The 14,135-nt window shown below is 39.2% G+C and overlaps 1 protein-coding gene across 7 annotated transcripts in view; it reads left to right on the forward strand.

Moving 5' to 3' along the window:
* The window catches only part of WDR33 (WD repeat domain 33), a 70,321-nt gene that overhangs the window by 29,788 nt on the left and 26,398 nt on the right, over positions 1-14,135 (forward strand). The window contains exon 8 of one of the 7 annotated variants that reach the window (XM_054074117.1): positions 12,073-12,419. The exons of 5 other annotated variants lie outside the window; for them this stretch is intronic. In XM_054074117.1, the coding sequence (XP_053930092.1) occupies positions 12,073-12,107 (35 nt within the window). In that variant the 3' untranslated portion in view covers positions 12,108-12,419. Of the gene's footprint in view, positions 1-7,003; positions 7,700-12,072; positions 12,420-14,135 lie in introns of those variants that run through there. One more of the 7 variants, XM_054074118.1, reaches the window with a different exon arrangement.

Below are 14,135 nucleotides of genomic sequence, written 5' to 3' on the forward strand. Positions count from 1 at the left end.
AACAGCTGGTGTAATGGTTGAGAAAAGATAGCGGCAGTGTGAGCAAGGAGATGAAAATGGGGTGGTGGAAACTAATATGCTGCTGGAAACTAATATGCTGCTGGAAACTAATATGCTGCTGGCATTGTGAGGATAAACCAGGGCAAACTCAATTGCTGGAGCAGCCAGAGAAGAGGCTGCGTTTTTATGGCTGAATGACACACTGGGACAAATGGACAGTGCGTAACGTACTGAGAGTCTGTGTCATAGACTGTAACGTGTGTCCACAAACGTGCAATAATAATAGCACCCATCACATATTTTTTCCTTAATCTCTTCTAAATTTTATAGAAACCCAGAATAGTTTGGGTTGGAAGGGACCTTAAAGATGATCTAGTTCCACCCCTCCTGCCGTGGGCAGGGACTTCCTTGTGTCATGACTCTTAGACTCAAGTTGATGCTAGGAATACGTTCTGTGTTCATTCAGAAGATGAGCATGGAGCACTGTTTTACTGAGTGAACGATACCATCATTCCTCCTGTGACTAGGAGAAAGCTCTCTACCAGCTGATTATAACTCTTTATGGTCCTTCTTAGTCCTTGAGAAGTAGTGTGGCTCTTCCCCCAGCCAGTTTTGTCTATTTAGCAGTTCTAAAACTGAAACGTGAGAGTTGCTCTTCAACCTGTGGCTAGCTCTGGATGGCTTAGTTAAAAATATAATCAATGCAGTTGGTTGGATTAAGCATGCAAGCATGTAATAAACATTAATTTTGAAGTACAGTGCTAGATCTTTCCAAGTGGCTTAGCTTTATTTCACTGTGAAAATACAAACTGCCATTTAATTTTGCTATTTAAGGATAAAGGCTTTTTGTTAAAACCAAAAATTTTTCAAGGGAAGACGTTTTGATTTTTACTGTTAGAAGTATATGTGTGTATTGCAGGTAAAGCAACTGTTTCGGAAGTTTTATGAATTCATCTTTTATAGAGGGAAGAATTTTTGCGGGTTTTGTTTTTAAATTAAAAAAGTGATAGGGCTGTTAAGTGTCTTAATGTCAAAGAAGCACAGCTGTAGGCATCGCAAGTACAGGGGAAAACTAGAACTCATCAGAATATTCTTATCAGATAAAAAAGATGGCACAGGCTTAAGTTTAACATTTCTTCCATTCCAGGCAGTTTGGATTACTATTTGTAATTACTATCTCAGTGGAAGCATCTCAGTTTTCTAATCCTGCGTTATGCAGTCAGTCAAGTTCTGGCTTCCATTGAACAATTTAAAGGACGGATTTGTTACCGATCCTTTTTTAAAAATTGCAGTGTTTTCTTAGTATTTGTCAAATTGTGCATAAATTGATGGGCAGGTAGGTAGAGCTGTTCTGGATAGGAATAGCCTACAGCCACATAAAGAAGTGGTTCTGTCACTTCAGTCTGAGTTTTTGGTGTAGACAAGGCAAGGATAGCAAATATGTTACACATATTGTCTTTGAAGGCTAAAAGTTATCTTTAAATTGTTTTGACCATTCATAGCAGCCATGTGTACAGTTTTGCGCACCAAAATAAGCTTTTAAGGGGGGGTTTATCTGGATATTTAAATGTGAGCCTGACCTGAGAAACCCGAAGTTAACTATAACAGGAGCGGAATAGGTGCTTCTACCATGTCCCCAGTGAGTGAACTTCAAATTTCCATTCAGAAAAGCTTAGGAGTGTGTTCCCTTGGCTTCTTTAAATTGGGAGAACCAATACCTTTTAATAATAAGAAACCCTTGGTTTCTGGTGTGTGCTGGCAGATACATATTTCCACCACGTGCAATAGCTTTTTTCGTTGCATTTTTATTTAGAACGGTGGAGCATGAAAATATTTTCAATGTTATATTAAAATTTTACATCTTAACCTTCTGTTGCTTTAAAAAGCTTTCCTGTATAAAGAATCACAACGTCTGATAAATGAAGAGCTTTACTGTAGTTATTCTAGCCTGCAAACTGAGTAGGATGAACTGCTGAAAAAGTGTAGCTCAGGGTCCAATCTATTATTGCTATTATGATATGTTAGGCAAAATCAAGCCTAAATATTTATACAATACTTCTGTATTTTAAGTCTTTATAGTCTGTAGCTGACTTTTCTCTCTTCTCCAAGCCACCTGTCCTCCTTTATTTTTCTGTGTGTTTTAGCATTAAGGAAGGAGTAGCTCTGATAATTATTTACTGGTCTCAGATTGAGAATTTGCGTAGCAGGAGTCCGCCATTCCTCCTTGCTTAACACAATGAGCACGTTGAAAACTACTTTTCATCAAAAATTGAGGTTCTTTGTGGCTTTATAAATAATCAGTACACCTAAAGATTAAAAAAATCTGATTATCTTCTTTGAATTCAATGAAGAGCTTATTCCTGTCCCCCAGCTTTCCATGGGAGATGAGGTGCGGTATAGAGTTTCAGGTGAAAGTAAAACATTTTCCTTTTGAAAAGAGAATTTTCATGATTCCTTAATATTTGGAGATTAGTAGTACAAAGTGACATATAAATGGGATTCACAGGTAAGAAGTTTCACTTAAGTACAAGTCTTATGGGAATCCTCAGAAGTGCAAAACTTGTTTGATGTTCCAAGTATGTTGCCATTAGAAAAATAAGTATTACAGTAAGGTTCAAAGTTCTAAAAAAGGAAATATTTTTGTTTATCTTCTCTAGCACAGCGGAAAACACATTCCAAATGCCATTCTTACTGGGGAGATGGAGGGTCTCATTTTCAGGGTTTGTTTCAGGTGTTCTCTTAGTAGTGTGGTAGAACAGTGTGAGAGTTTTGCTGAAGTTTAGATATTGTGCAGTCTCTGTCCTTGGAGGCTTTAAAAATAAAACTGGATAAAACCTTGAGCAACCTGGTCTGGCCCAGTAGCTTTGAGCAGGGCGTTGAGCCAGAGATGTCTGAGGTTTCTTCTGACCTGACTTACCCTGTGATCTTGTAATACTGAATCCCTCTGTTTTGCCAAAGGGGAAACAAAGGAGCAGTGAGTGATTTAATTTTTAGTCACCTTCAGCTGTACACCAGCTTATATGACACAAGGAGCTGACCTTCACAAGACCATATCAAAAAATAATTATTTTTTAGTTTGTTTTTTTTCTTCCAGCTTTTATCAAGACTGAGGAAATGCACAGTACCTATTTGGGTCAGAAAGATTTCTTGATGGTTAACGGAACTTTTTCTGGAGACGATAAATGTGTGGGCATTCCATAGTGATTAATAGTTTGTTCAACTCTCAGCACTACTCAAGTTTAGGGATTGCTTAAAGTCTTCCTACAAGCAGTGAAAATGTGTTGCAAATGGGATGAAAGCTGTGGTAGCTGCTGTCAGCATCTTCAAAGTGTCTGCTATTTATGTAACATCAGTCAGGTAAAATTATATATATAAGATATAGACTGTAGATATATATAAATATTGGATTGCTATCTATGCATATGTAATGTCAGTCTCTACGTGTACAGCCTTTGTAATGGTACCCACTGGAAGGCTTTATGGACTTCAGAAGTTTGCTGCTTTGTTGTTTGCTTCAGAATCGTGCAGTTCTGGAACAGGTGGTTCAGGCAGCGTTGTAAAGCTCTAAAGCACGTGCACAATTAAAATTAAAAACGTTTCATTTAAAAGAAAAAAGTGGTGTAGGTAATTGCTTTACTTCCCAAACTGAAGCATTCTAGGCTGTTCTTGAAGGTGCATTTCTTTGTATCGTGTTTCTGAGCTCTCCAAAGGAGCCGTAAGCAGACCTGCTGTGCTTGCCACTGTCAGCCTTTATGTTGAGATGAAATGTGTGTTGGAGAGTAGTTCTTTTTCCTTTCAAGCAAAATCTGGCCTACACAGCTTATTCCTTGTTCACGCCCACACCTATCCCAGGTCTTGACTGACCTTGCTAAAACCAAATTATTTAATTAATTTTCAAGTTTAAGTGTATTAACAGAAGACTGCACAATATTAAATAGAATTTTGAGACTGCAAGCAACTTATACTTTGTTTTTTTAAACTTTAAGTTGCTTTAACTTAAAATGTGTTACTTTTCAAGAACTTGACAGGTCCAGGCCAGGTTTGCTCTGGTGTTTGGGATGAGTTTAGAAAGGAATAACAATACATTTCAAAACCTGTGGACAAAATTCCTTCTTCTGAGGTGTAATGAATGAATAGCAAGGAACAGTTGCACATGGAAAATACTGCCTGGACAGCTGTCAGGCACACTTTTATATTTTACAAGAGAGAAAAACTGTTGGCAAGATGTGTTTGTTTTCTAAAGGTCAGCAAGGTCTGCTGCTTGATAAGGCACAGGGTGTTACTGCTCGCTGTTTGTGTCTGGTTGAGAAGAATCCTGCCTTTTCTTTACACCTGCCTTCTGCTCTTTCTTACACATGCATAATTTGTAGGCAGAAATACTGTTTGTAATTAGACCAGCTGACATAGTAAGAAAAAAGGGTTGGGTTTTCCTTTGGCTCTATTTTTTTTTAAACCACACCAACCTGTCTTAAGGACACAGACTTGCTTACTTTAGGTCAGTGATATAGTAGGATAATAAGATGTCTTTGTCCTGACAGATCTCACTTTAAGCTCTTAAATCCTCAGACAGCAACAATTCTGTTGCTCCCCTAGCAGGAACTCCACCTACTGAAAATGAGTGTATGAGGTGTTTCCTCTTTGGCAATACACATATTCACAAAATCATTGTTCTATTAAAGAGGAGGAATGTAAAAAGCTAAATGCACTCAGACAAATCCTTTATGATAAACCCATTTATACTCTGCAATTGTATTCTGGAGATCTTTGGGCAAAGGTAGGTTCTTTTTCACACTACTGCCAGCTTGTCAGGAATATCCTTTCCTTCCAAAGGGAGGGAGAAGGAGAGGTCATTGCAGTCACCTGTATGAGCGTGATAGATTTGTTATTTCTGCGATGTGTGCTGCCTTTGCTGAAAATTTCAAATGGGGCTTTTATTAAAATGCAATCAGAAATTTTAATCCTTGTATTAAACTTCAAAATTTCTGTGTTCACATTATAAAACTGGAGTGGCAGAGGCTGTAAATAGCAGGCGCAATCTTTCTGACCATTTTTGTAACTGCTGCTTCCTGTCTGGAAAAACCATCCTGCTTGCTCAGAGGCTTCTTCACATGCTGCATGCTTCTCTCCCACTTTGCCATTCTCTTTTCCCTGCCTCACGGAATTCTTCAAGCAATATACAGTCCCCAAGAGCACTTACTAAGCATGTTTCAGTCTACAATTCCACTCTGAGGATGCCTCTTCCTAGTAAGTGTGGATGTGGAAATACTGGCGCTTAAGTCTGTGTTTTGCACAATTATTGAATTGCATTCGTTTCTGCAGAACTCTGCCAGCTGTGATCACCGCGACACATAGCGAGCCATAACACTTTAAAACCTTTGTTGAGTTTCAGTAAGTAATGGTATTTTATTCCACTGAAACTATTTACTAGAAATACCAGAAGTTATTTTTAACCCATTGCAAAATGTTTTAATGACCAAATTAATAACTTTTGTTCCATAGAATGTTGGTGTTTTGATAAGTTTTTAAACATTATTGTAAGGTCGAAATGCAAGTAAGGAATTGGCACGAGACAGGTTTTCCTGTAAAGTGTTTAGAAGGATTTACTAGAGCAGCTGTTATCACAGGTATCTAACAAGCAGAGCTTAGGAGTGATATTTGAAAATTAACAATTAACAATTTAATTTTAATTAGAATTTAATTTCACATTTAATTTGAAGTGCCTTATTAAAATTTTAGGAATTAACGTTGCATTGCCTGAAGAGTATCAGAATATATTTTTCCTGACGTGCTTACTCTTTGCCATCCTTGTCCAGAAAGGAGGACTTGAGCTGAGGAGTGAAAAGTGAATTAATTCCTCAGTTTGTTACGTTCCCTGGCTCTTTGATGCCAGTTGCTGTGAACTGGACATCTCCACGGTAGCAACTTGTAAGACTGCTGGTTTAGTTAACAAGTTTTACTGCCCAGATGTCTTGTTCCGCTAACCATCAAGAAATCTTTCTTAATTCCAGTCAGGCCAAATGGTAGCAAAAGGTAGTAAATTGCACTAACCTAGATAATCTGTCTTTCACAAAAGGTTTCTCTTCATTCACTCAGCAGCAAAGGCTATTCATAAAATCCTGTGATAGATTGGTAAATCAAGCTTTCCTTTAAAAGGTACTCTGACTTGTAAAAGTTTACTTGTTCCTATGCGATAGCAGGAATGATGGGTTTTGTGGCTTGAATGTATCTGTTGTGCCCACTGCATTTCGCTGTAGACATCATGTAAAAGAAGGTAAAACCCCCTACTTTTTCTGATGCATTGATGCAAAGTTGCTGTGCCGTCCTGAGGAGGTTAGGATGCTGCTGGTGGGGTACGAACAGTTAATGCCCAGTCTCCAACAGAGGGAGAATCCGTTGCTCATAAAGCCAGGTGACTCTCAGCCTGCTGTACCTTTTTGTCCAATGCAGAGCTTGTGTTGCAGTCGATCGTGTTCCTGACACAGTGATGCTTGTAAAACTGCATCTTCTAACAGCAAATAATTCACAAAGGAATATGTATTCCAAAAGTAGAGACTAGTCTGTTGAAGGTGTGTTCTGTGTACTAAAGCTGTATTTTAACTTGCACTGAAAATAAACTGTTGACATGGGATTATACCTGTTAAAGCTTCCTCTTTTTTATTAACTTTTTAAGGTTAAAAATGCACTTTGCTCCCAAATACGGGGTTGCTGTATTAACAAAATATTAAAAATCAAAATGGCAGAACTGTTATCTTGCATCATTTTGCCAACAAGTCTGTTTTTGCTCTGTGTCCTCAGCCGTTCCCTCAGTAGCAGCGGCGTGCTCTTGCATAGCCTTTTCTGAAGCAGAAATTGTGCCCTCTGTCATGCAAGTCACCCTATTTTGGTTTCTGCTTCTGTTAGTATCTGAAAGGATGTGTGGGGATTTATCTGTGCAAGTGAGGGGGAGGCTTCAGTTCCTCTCCCACAGTCCCTGCCTCATTTTAGCAGTAATTTTATTTTACAGAAGCTTTCCCAAGTCCAGCTTCCTAGAAGAGAAATCCTGCGCTTTTCCATTCCTCAGCATAGCTGGTTCTACCCAGCACAGCAGTACTGGAAAAGGTGTTTCATTTGAAGAGCACAGATCAGCTCCACTCAAGGTCAGGATAGCAACCTTTTCCTGGTGCTGACTTTCCCCCCTCACTGTTTACATGCCTAACCTACTTTGCTCTTCCTGTTATTTGGCAAACAGATGCCATTTTCCCAAAAATACTGTCTTAGCTTCTGCCTCCAATCTCTGTAGTTTCGGATATGGACCCAGTTCATTGTTAATGCATGGACTGGTTTCCTCAGTTCTGAAATGGGGAAGGTATTTTATATTTCCTTTCTTCTGGCGTGTGTAAGAATAAAAATTTTAAAAGCTGATAGAGAAAGCACTGAGAAGAATCGAAAGGTTCCCTAGCAAAGAGCTTCTTTCTGAATCACATCTCCCCAATAAATGCTGGTTCTCTTCTGCCTTCTATTTTAGATTGGTTATCTAGTTGGCATTTCATTTTGGTGGTTTGGGCCCACATTTTTTACTCGGCTCCAGATGATTCGCATGGCTGAAGTTTAGGAGATACTTGTGTGGTGGTGTTTCCATGCAGCAAATGCTCCAAAATCCAGACAAAATGTTCCATAGCTAACTTGTTTATATTCTCATCTTTTAAGTCCAGAACAGTAATAAATATCTACTATTATTATTTATTTATTATTACAGTAATTAATTTAATTTAATATAATTTATTATTACAGTAATTAATTTAATTTAATATAATTTATTATTACAGTAATAAATCTCTACTATTAACATTACTGCTTTTGTGCTGCTCTTGTAACAAAGATGACTGACTTAAAATACTGCAGATAAGATCGTTGTTTCAGGAGAATTTAAAGGTTACTTTTTTCTCGGAGTTGCTTAGTAGATGGTCTGAACTGTTCTTTTTCTGCTCTGCATGCCCTTACGAACAGATGGGCATCCTCTCTTTTGTCCGTGTCATTTGGCTGTTTATGTATTTTCTAGAATTTTAGCTTTATATATTTTCTACAATTTTGTGTAAACTTTTTAAAAGCTTTTTTTGAAACTTTACAAAATTTATTTCATACCAACTTATTTGTTCTCTGGGAATGTCAAGTTTTTGACTCGCAAAGCTTCTGTCTAGCCTTAAATTGGAAAATGGGAAGATTTGCACTTTGACAATGTTTCTAGTGCGAAATGGAGGGGAAGGCAATAACATCCAGGAGTTATTTGCTCCTAGTGTAAATGTGGGATTCAAACCACATATTTTTCTCCTTTTAGGGAGAAAATTTTCCTGTTCTAATCAACATTTTTTTTTTTCCATCTAAGTTCTGCTCAACTCATGGGAGCGTACGCTGTAGTTGTAGTTGCAGTGTGCTCTTAGGATGCTTTCCTGCAAATCTCTGCATCGTTCAGTTATGATTCTTTTGTAACATGTTACTGCGTGCGTGTACCTGTGCACTCCAATACATACTGAGTCACGGACTGCCTCGCAGAGGGAAACACCACACCTAAATGCCAGTACAATATTTGTATCTTGTCTGAGTTCTTTATTCCTTTGAGGTCAGCGGTGAAATAATCGAATGGGTGGTCATTTCAAGAAGCCCAGAGTTCAAAGAAGTATTCAATCTCTCCATCACATGGTGTGGTAGCGTCTCTTTGGTTCTTGTACCCCCTGTTCTGGTCTTGAAAGACCAGTCCACAATGTGCTGTCCTAGGAAACCATTCACATCTACTTTTTCAGCTGAAGAAGACGTAGTGTTTCACGGCCCTGCACTTTAAATCAGATGCCACTTGTTTTGTTCGCATCTAATTGTGACTTTAGTAAGTGAATCTGGGAACAGCATTTGCCACTAATTTGCCACCAGCATTTATGTTTGGAATCCCACCTAAACTGGTGATGGGCCCCTTTGCTGCCTTCTTCTCGTAACCATCATCTTTTACATGTTCTCCATGTTTTTTTTCCTCTAGTTTTGATACATCTGAGTTAAGTACTCTTTGGATTGTTTTAGCCCATTTCTTCCTGTTGTCTTCTCTCCCTTTCTTTGTTAGGTTTTATCGCACAAAATCCCTGATAAATTTTCAGCACCATCTTTTTCCCAGTCTCCCTGTTCAATCACGTGTGAAGAGCTTTACTGTTTGATCCATTTATACGCTTGTGGAGTTATTATGTAGGGATGCATAGTATTTTAGAGAGCTTCATAGGGGCTTACACATCAACACTACGGAGCAGTTGCTTAATAAAGGATCTGGTTTTAGAATTGAAACACAAATGGAAAGTATTTGTGTTCCCCTAGTTAAGTATTAAGTATTAATTAAGTATAATATAATAAGGACTTAAGTATTAGCATTGTAAGGACTTAAGTATTATGAACTAGTATATGGACTTAAGTATTATCTTTGAATCTGAAAGAGGAAAAGATTTCCTTAATTTCAGAATTAATAGATGGCAGGGAAGAGAACCAAGTCCACAAATCTGGTGGTGGTGAGACCAGAAAGCCCAGGAGAATGAGAGGAAATGAGAGCACTGATGGTGCAGAAATTTAAAGTAAGACTGTGATAAAACATTCCTTGTTGCTCTCTTGCCTGAGCTCAGCGGTTTTTTGCTGATTGATCGAAGTTTGGGTGGAAGGTTTTGTCTCTGTCATGTTTCTGTAGCACTCTTCACATCATTGTGCTCCTGCATTTTAATTACGTTTTTGTACTGATGTTTTCTTTTAGTTTTGCTGTGTTTCTCAGTAGCCCCCGTGGTTACCACTAGCTTAGACATGTTTGTAAGTCACTGTTTGATGTTACATGCTGGTTTTGTTTCTGTTCACCTTGTTTCTGTTTCACCTTTGTTTCTTGGCACCTTGTGTGTGTTTATCCTTGTAATTTACAGCCCATTCCTATTTTAGTTGCTTGGAAATTGCTCTCAGGTGTTTGAGATAACAGCTCTGCAGTCTGTTCAGCTTCACCCCTGTATGGAACGAGTAGGGGTCTGTAGCTTAGGCCAGTCTGTGCTCTGCTTTCTGCCACCGGTGCACTTCAGGAGACCGGCTGCTTCCTAGTTTGTTCAATCTTGGTGGCTTTGTGAAATGGTCTCTGTGTTCGCATCCCTTCTTGGGGCTCTCAGGCTTGCTGATTGTCTGCCTTATGGACTGACACACACAAATCTTTTGCTACACAGTTTGCTCATCTCTCTGTTGTCCTCCTACCCCCACCCCTCCTGGGGCCAAGTGCTGTTCACATATTACTGAGAGCAGGTGCTCCTGCAGTATTTGCCCTAGAACAAAAGAAAAGGCCAGGCTGGACAGGGCTTTCATCACCCTGATCCAGTGGGAGGTGTCCCTGCCCATGGCAGGTGGATTGGAACTGGATGGGCTTTAAGGTCCTTTTCAACCCAAAGCATTCTATGATTCTATAAAAACAGTTTTCTCTGTGCTCCTAAAATCATTATTTCTTTGCTTAATATGATAATGGACTCATGGGAAGTTCTGTATTGATAAACTGGAATCAAAAGTAGCTTATGTGGGGTTTTTGGTTGGCAACAACAGTTTTCGTGTAAACTTGTCTGTTAAAGTGAGAAGCTGGCTGGAGAAGTGTTCTGTGGCTGGCCAGAGGAATGTGGCTGTCTCTAAATGTACTCGTCTGCTAGAGAAGAGAGTTGATAGTACCTCTCCTCTCCCTGGCATGTAAAAAAGGAGGATCCTGCCCTGTAGTCTTAACCGTAAAAACACATTGAAAACCTTTTTTCCAATGCAGGAGGATCAAGTGGACTGAAAGATCTCTGTAGTCCTTCTGTGTTTTATTGAAAGATTCTGGGTTCACTTTGGATTAAGGAAAAATGGAAGTTATATAAAAAACTTCTTTTGCTGGGATCCACAACAGTTTTTCTTAGGTTTTAGCAGCTTGCTGGGAGTGATGTCTGCTCACGTGGCCTGACAGCACTTTGAAACTTGGATAAACCTCTAAATGAGGTGTTTGAACTATGCTTTTCACTTACAACAGCCATTAATCACCCGGAGAACTTCAGTGAACATCCAGTGGGATGTTAAAAAAAATAAGTATGGAAAAGGGTTAATGGTGGTTACTCAGCTTTTCTGGAAACATTTGTTTCTCTTCCCTGAGTTAAGAACTAGGTAGTCAGACTCTACTGCTCACAGCCTTGACTGAAATTATGCTCAGAGTACAGCGCTTGAAGCAGGCTGGTACCAAGTTCTGCAGTGTGTCTCCTCATTTCCTTCATTTTCCCTCCTTTCACTACATTGCCACACTGAATATTAGGCTGCACCAAAGTTTATTAGCTCGAAGTTGATTTTAAAATGTCTAAATCAATCCTATGCTCGTCCCGTTCCTTCTTCCCATTACTTCTTGTAATGTTCAGTATAAATATAAAACTTTTTCTGCTTTGCTCAGTGGTGTTTCACAGAGGTGTAACAGGCAAGGACTTGACAAAGGTCTGGAAGTGGAAAGACTGGGGGTTTTCACACCTTGAAGGCAGCAAATGAACACACTAGTCAACATTTTCAATACTTAGCAAATAAAACTAGTTTTTTAAGTGCGTGTTAAAAAAAACCAGCCTTACTGAAGATACTCTGGGATCTGTGTGTCTTAAAATTACATCACTTACTAGAAGCTCGGCTCCAGGCATCAGTTTTCATCACCTGCCCCACTTTATTCTCACTTCATAAAATGGAAGCGGTGGCTGAGCGGTGGTTGAATTGTTCCTTTGTAGATAAACTGTCATGGCGAGGCTTTGAGTTGTTTGACATTCTGATCATATTCATCTTTCTTTAAGAAGCTGAGGGTACAGGCCACACAGAGGCTCCACAACACTTGTTTGGTTTGTGTTTGGAGGACTTGACTGGGAATATTTTCATGTGAAAACTCAGACTTTTTGGGGATGCTGTTTGTTTTGCTTTTACGAACAAAAAAAGCTACCCAGCAAACTGATTCTGTACCCACTTATAAAGCCACAAATCTATGGGAACTACAGGCTACTGATTGACAAAATCATTGATTATCTCATCTTTCAAGTTCTCGTTCTTTCTTCCCAGCTCTCCTTTCCCCTTTCCTGCATGGCAGTGCGTAGGAACTGCCATTCCACATGTCTCTGGACATCAGTCTTGCGTGATGGCTTAAGAGAGTGAAAACTCCTTAGAGGCAGTGCAGTCTTTTTCCAATCCTGTAACTGGTACCAGGTACTTGAAGGGAAGGTGCCAGAAAACAAGCAACAGAAAATTGTGGGACAGTTTCTCTCTGAGGGAGTGTTTTTTTTCTGGCTCCTGTCAGCTGTTTCTGTTATGAGGCATGAGAATTTTTCTTAAAACTGCTGTTCAATTTTAATGTTTCTTGTATGACATTTATTTTTCATATCATTTAATGTAAATACCGTTGTAAATAAATATTTTCTGTCAATGAAAAGCACGTGTGTTGCTGCTTTCAAAGTAGGCTGGCTAGTAGAATGGAAAAGAATATCTAGTCCCAGCTACTTTACAGATAATGTATCCAGCAAAAAAAAAACTGGTGGCAGTTCTACCTCTTGCAATTTAAAAAAGCCCTCTTAATTCTCTGAAAAAGGAATTAGAAGTAATATGGCATGAAAATTTTAATAGCTAACTGTGCCTAAGTGCAAAGTAGAATCCAGACTGCTTTTCATAAATAATTTAACTGTGATGAGAACCTGCCTTTGTCCTTGAATTCAGCTGCCATTACTGCTAAGCACAGCAGATATGTATTGAATAAGAAGGTGTCAGGTGGCTTTAATTTGGTGTATCTTCCCCTTTTACACTTTCTGCCCTATTTTTCCTGTCATTTCTCTTGAGCTAGCTCTGAGTTTCCTGATGCCTTTCTGTTAAAGATTAATGATGACTTCTTAATTAGAAATAATGAGCGCTGTGTTGCACTAAGCATTATGCTGCGTTTTTAAAGCATCGTCACATAGGTGAACTCTGTGACAGATGCACTTAATGTTACGTGGGGGTTTTTTTAAGTGGATAAAGTGGTGGTAAGTTAGACAATCTGGACACTGGAGAAGCAAAATTAGTGAAATTTTCTAATATTTGTACACACTAAAATAACCTATTGATAATGGTCTGTGATCAACCTAGATATGTCTTAGAAATCGTGAAACGTGCATATTGAATTGATTTTTCATATAGTTCTCACTTCTAAGAGCGTGTTAAACAGCTCTTCACATGTCGCAGGTGCTGTTTCCATTACTGTGATGATGCACAACTTGTTGTCAAACTTGTTTTGCCTCTGTCTGCTTTATTACGTATACAGGGAATATCCTGACTAGATGTAGGTAGTGATAACGCTCAAAAATAAATCTGGGAGTTTGTAGGAAGCAAATATGCCTACAAGGAAAGGTGTCTGTAGTGTTTGTTGGCTCCGTTGTGAACATACTCAGTGACTGGGAAAAATACCAAACCCAAACCCCTGACACCATGAATGACACCAGTAGACGTTTTCAATTGCGTAATTCTTGTTTCTGTTCGAAACAATGCATTTCAGCTTTGGAAGCTGCTCAGCATTCTTCCTTCAATCCACTGAAGCGTTTAAACTCTCGCTTTAACACGTGAGTAATCCGCTTAGAGAGAGAGCCCTGCCTGACCCAGTCCCCGCACCCACTGGGACCCAGCTGGTCTCCTCCCGTCGCTGCCAGCCCTTGCAGGTAGACCTTGTTCCTGTGTTTCAGCAGATGTAAAGAATCCCTATCCCTACATGCCGTTACGGATAATTACATGCTCTGTAGCACCATTTTTTTCATGTTCCTCGGCAATGCCTTTGCCGTTCTGTAAGCTGTGCAAGCATGCAACCAGAGGGAAATGCAAACCTTTTTTTGCCGGTGTTCTAGGGTGTTGTAGAATTCAAACTATTCGCTGCATGATCTGAGTCTGCCTAGGACCAAATCCTAAACTCATTTATGGAAACTCCTTTTGGGGGCTGGTTACCTGTTCCAGGTAATCTTGGGAAAACTCATTAGTTTACCCATAACTGTTGTTGTTTACTGATAATCATTTTTACCTGATTTCACAGATGATAAAACCAAGCCATCCTGCTTTAAGAGCTTTTTTTGGGAAAGAAAACTTAGTATGTTATAGAAAAAAAGCCCCAA

Source organism: Cuculus canorus, chromosome 9, assembly GCF_017976375.1.
Source record: "Cuculus canorus isolate bCucCan1 chromosome 9, bCucCan1.pri, whole genome shotgun sequence".
In the NCBI taxonomy this organism is placed as follows: Eukaryota; Metazoa; Chordata; class Aves; order Cuculiformes; family Cuculidae; genus Cuculus; species Cuculus canorus.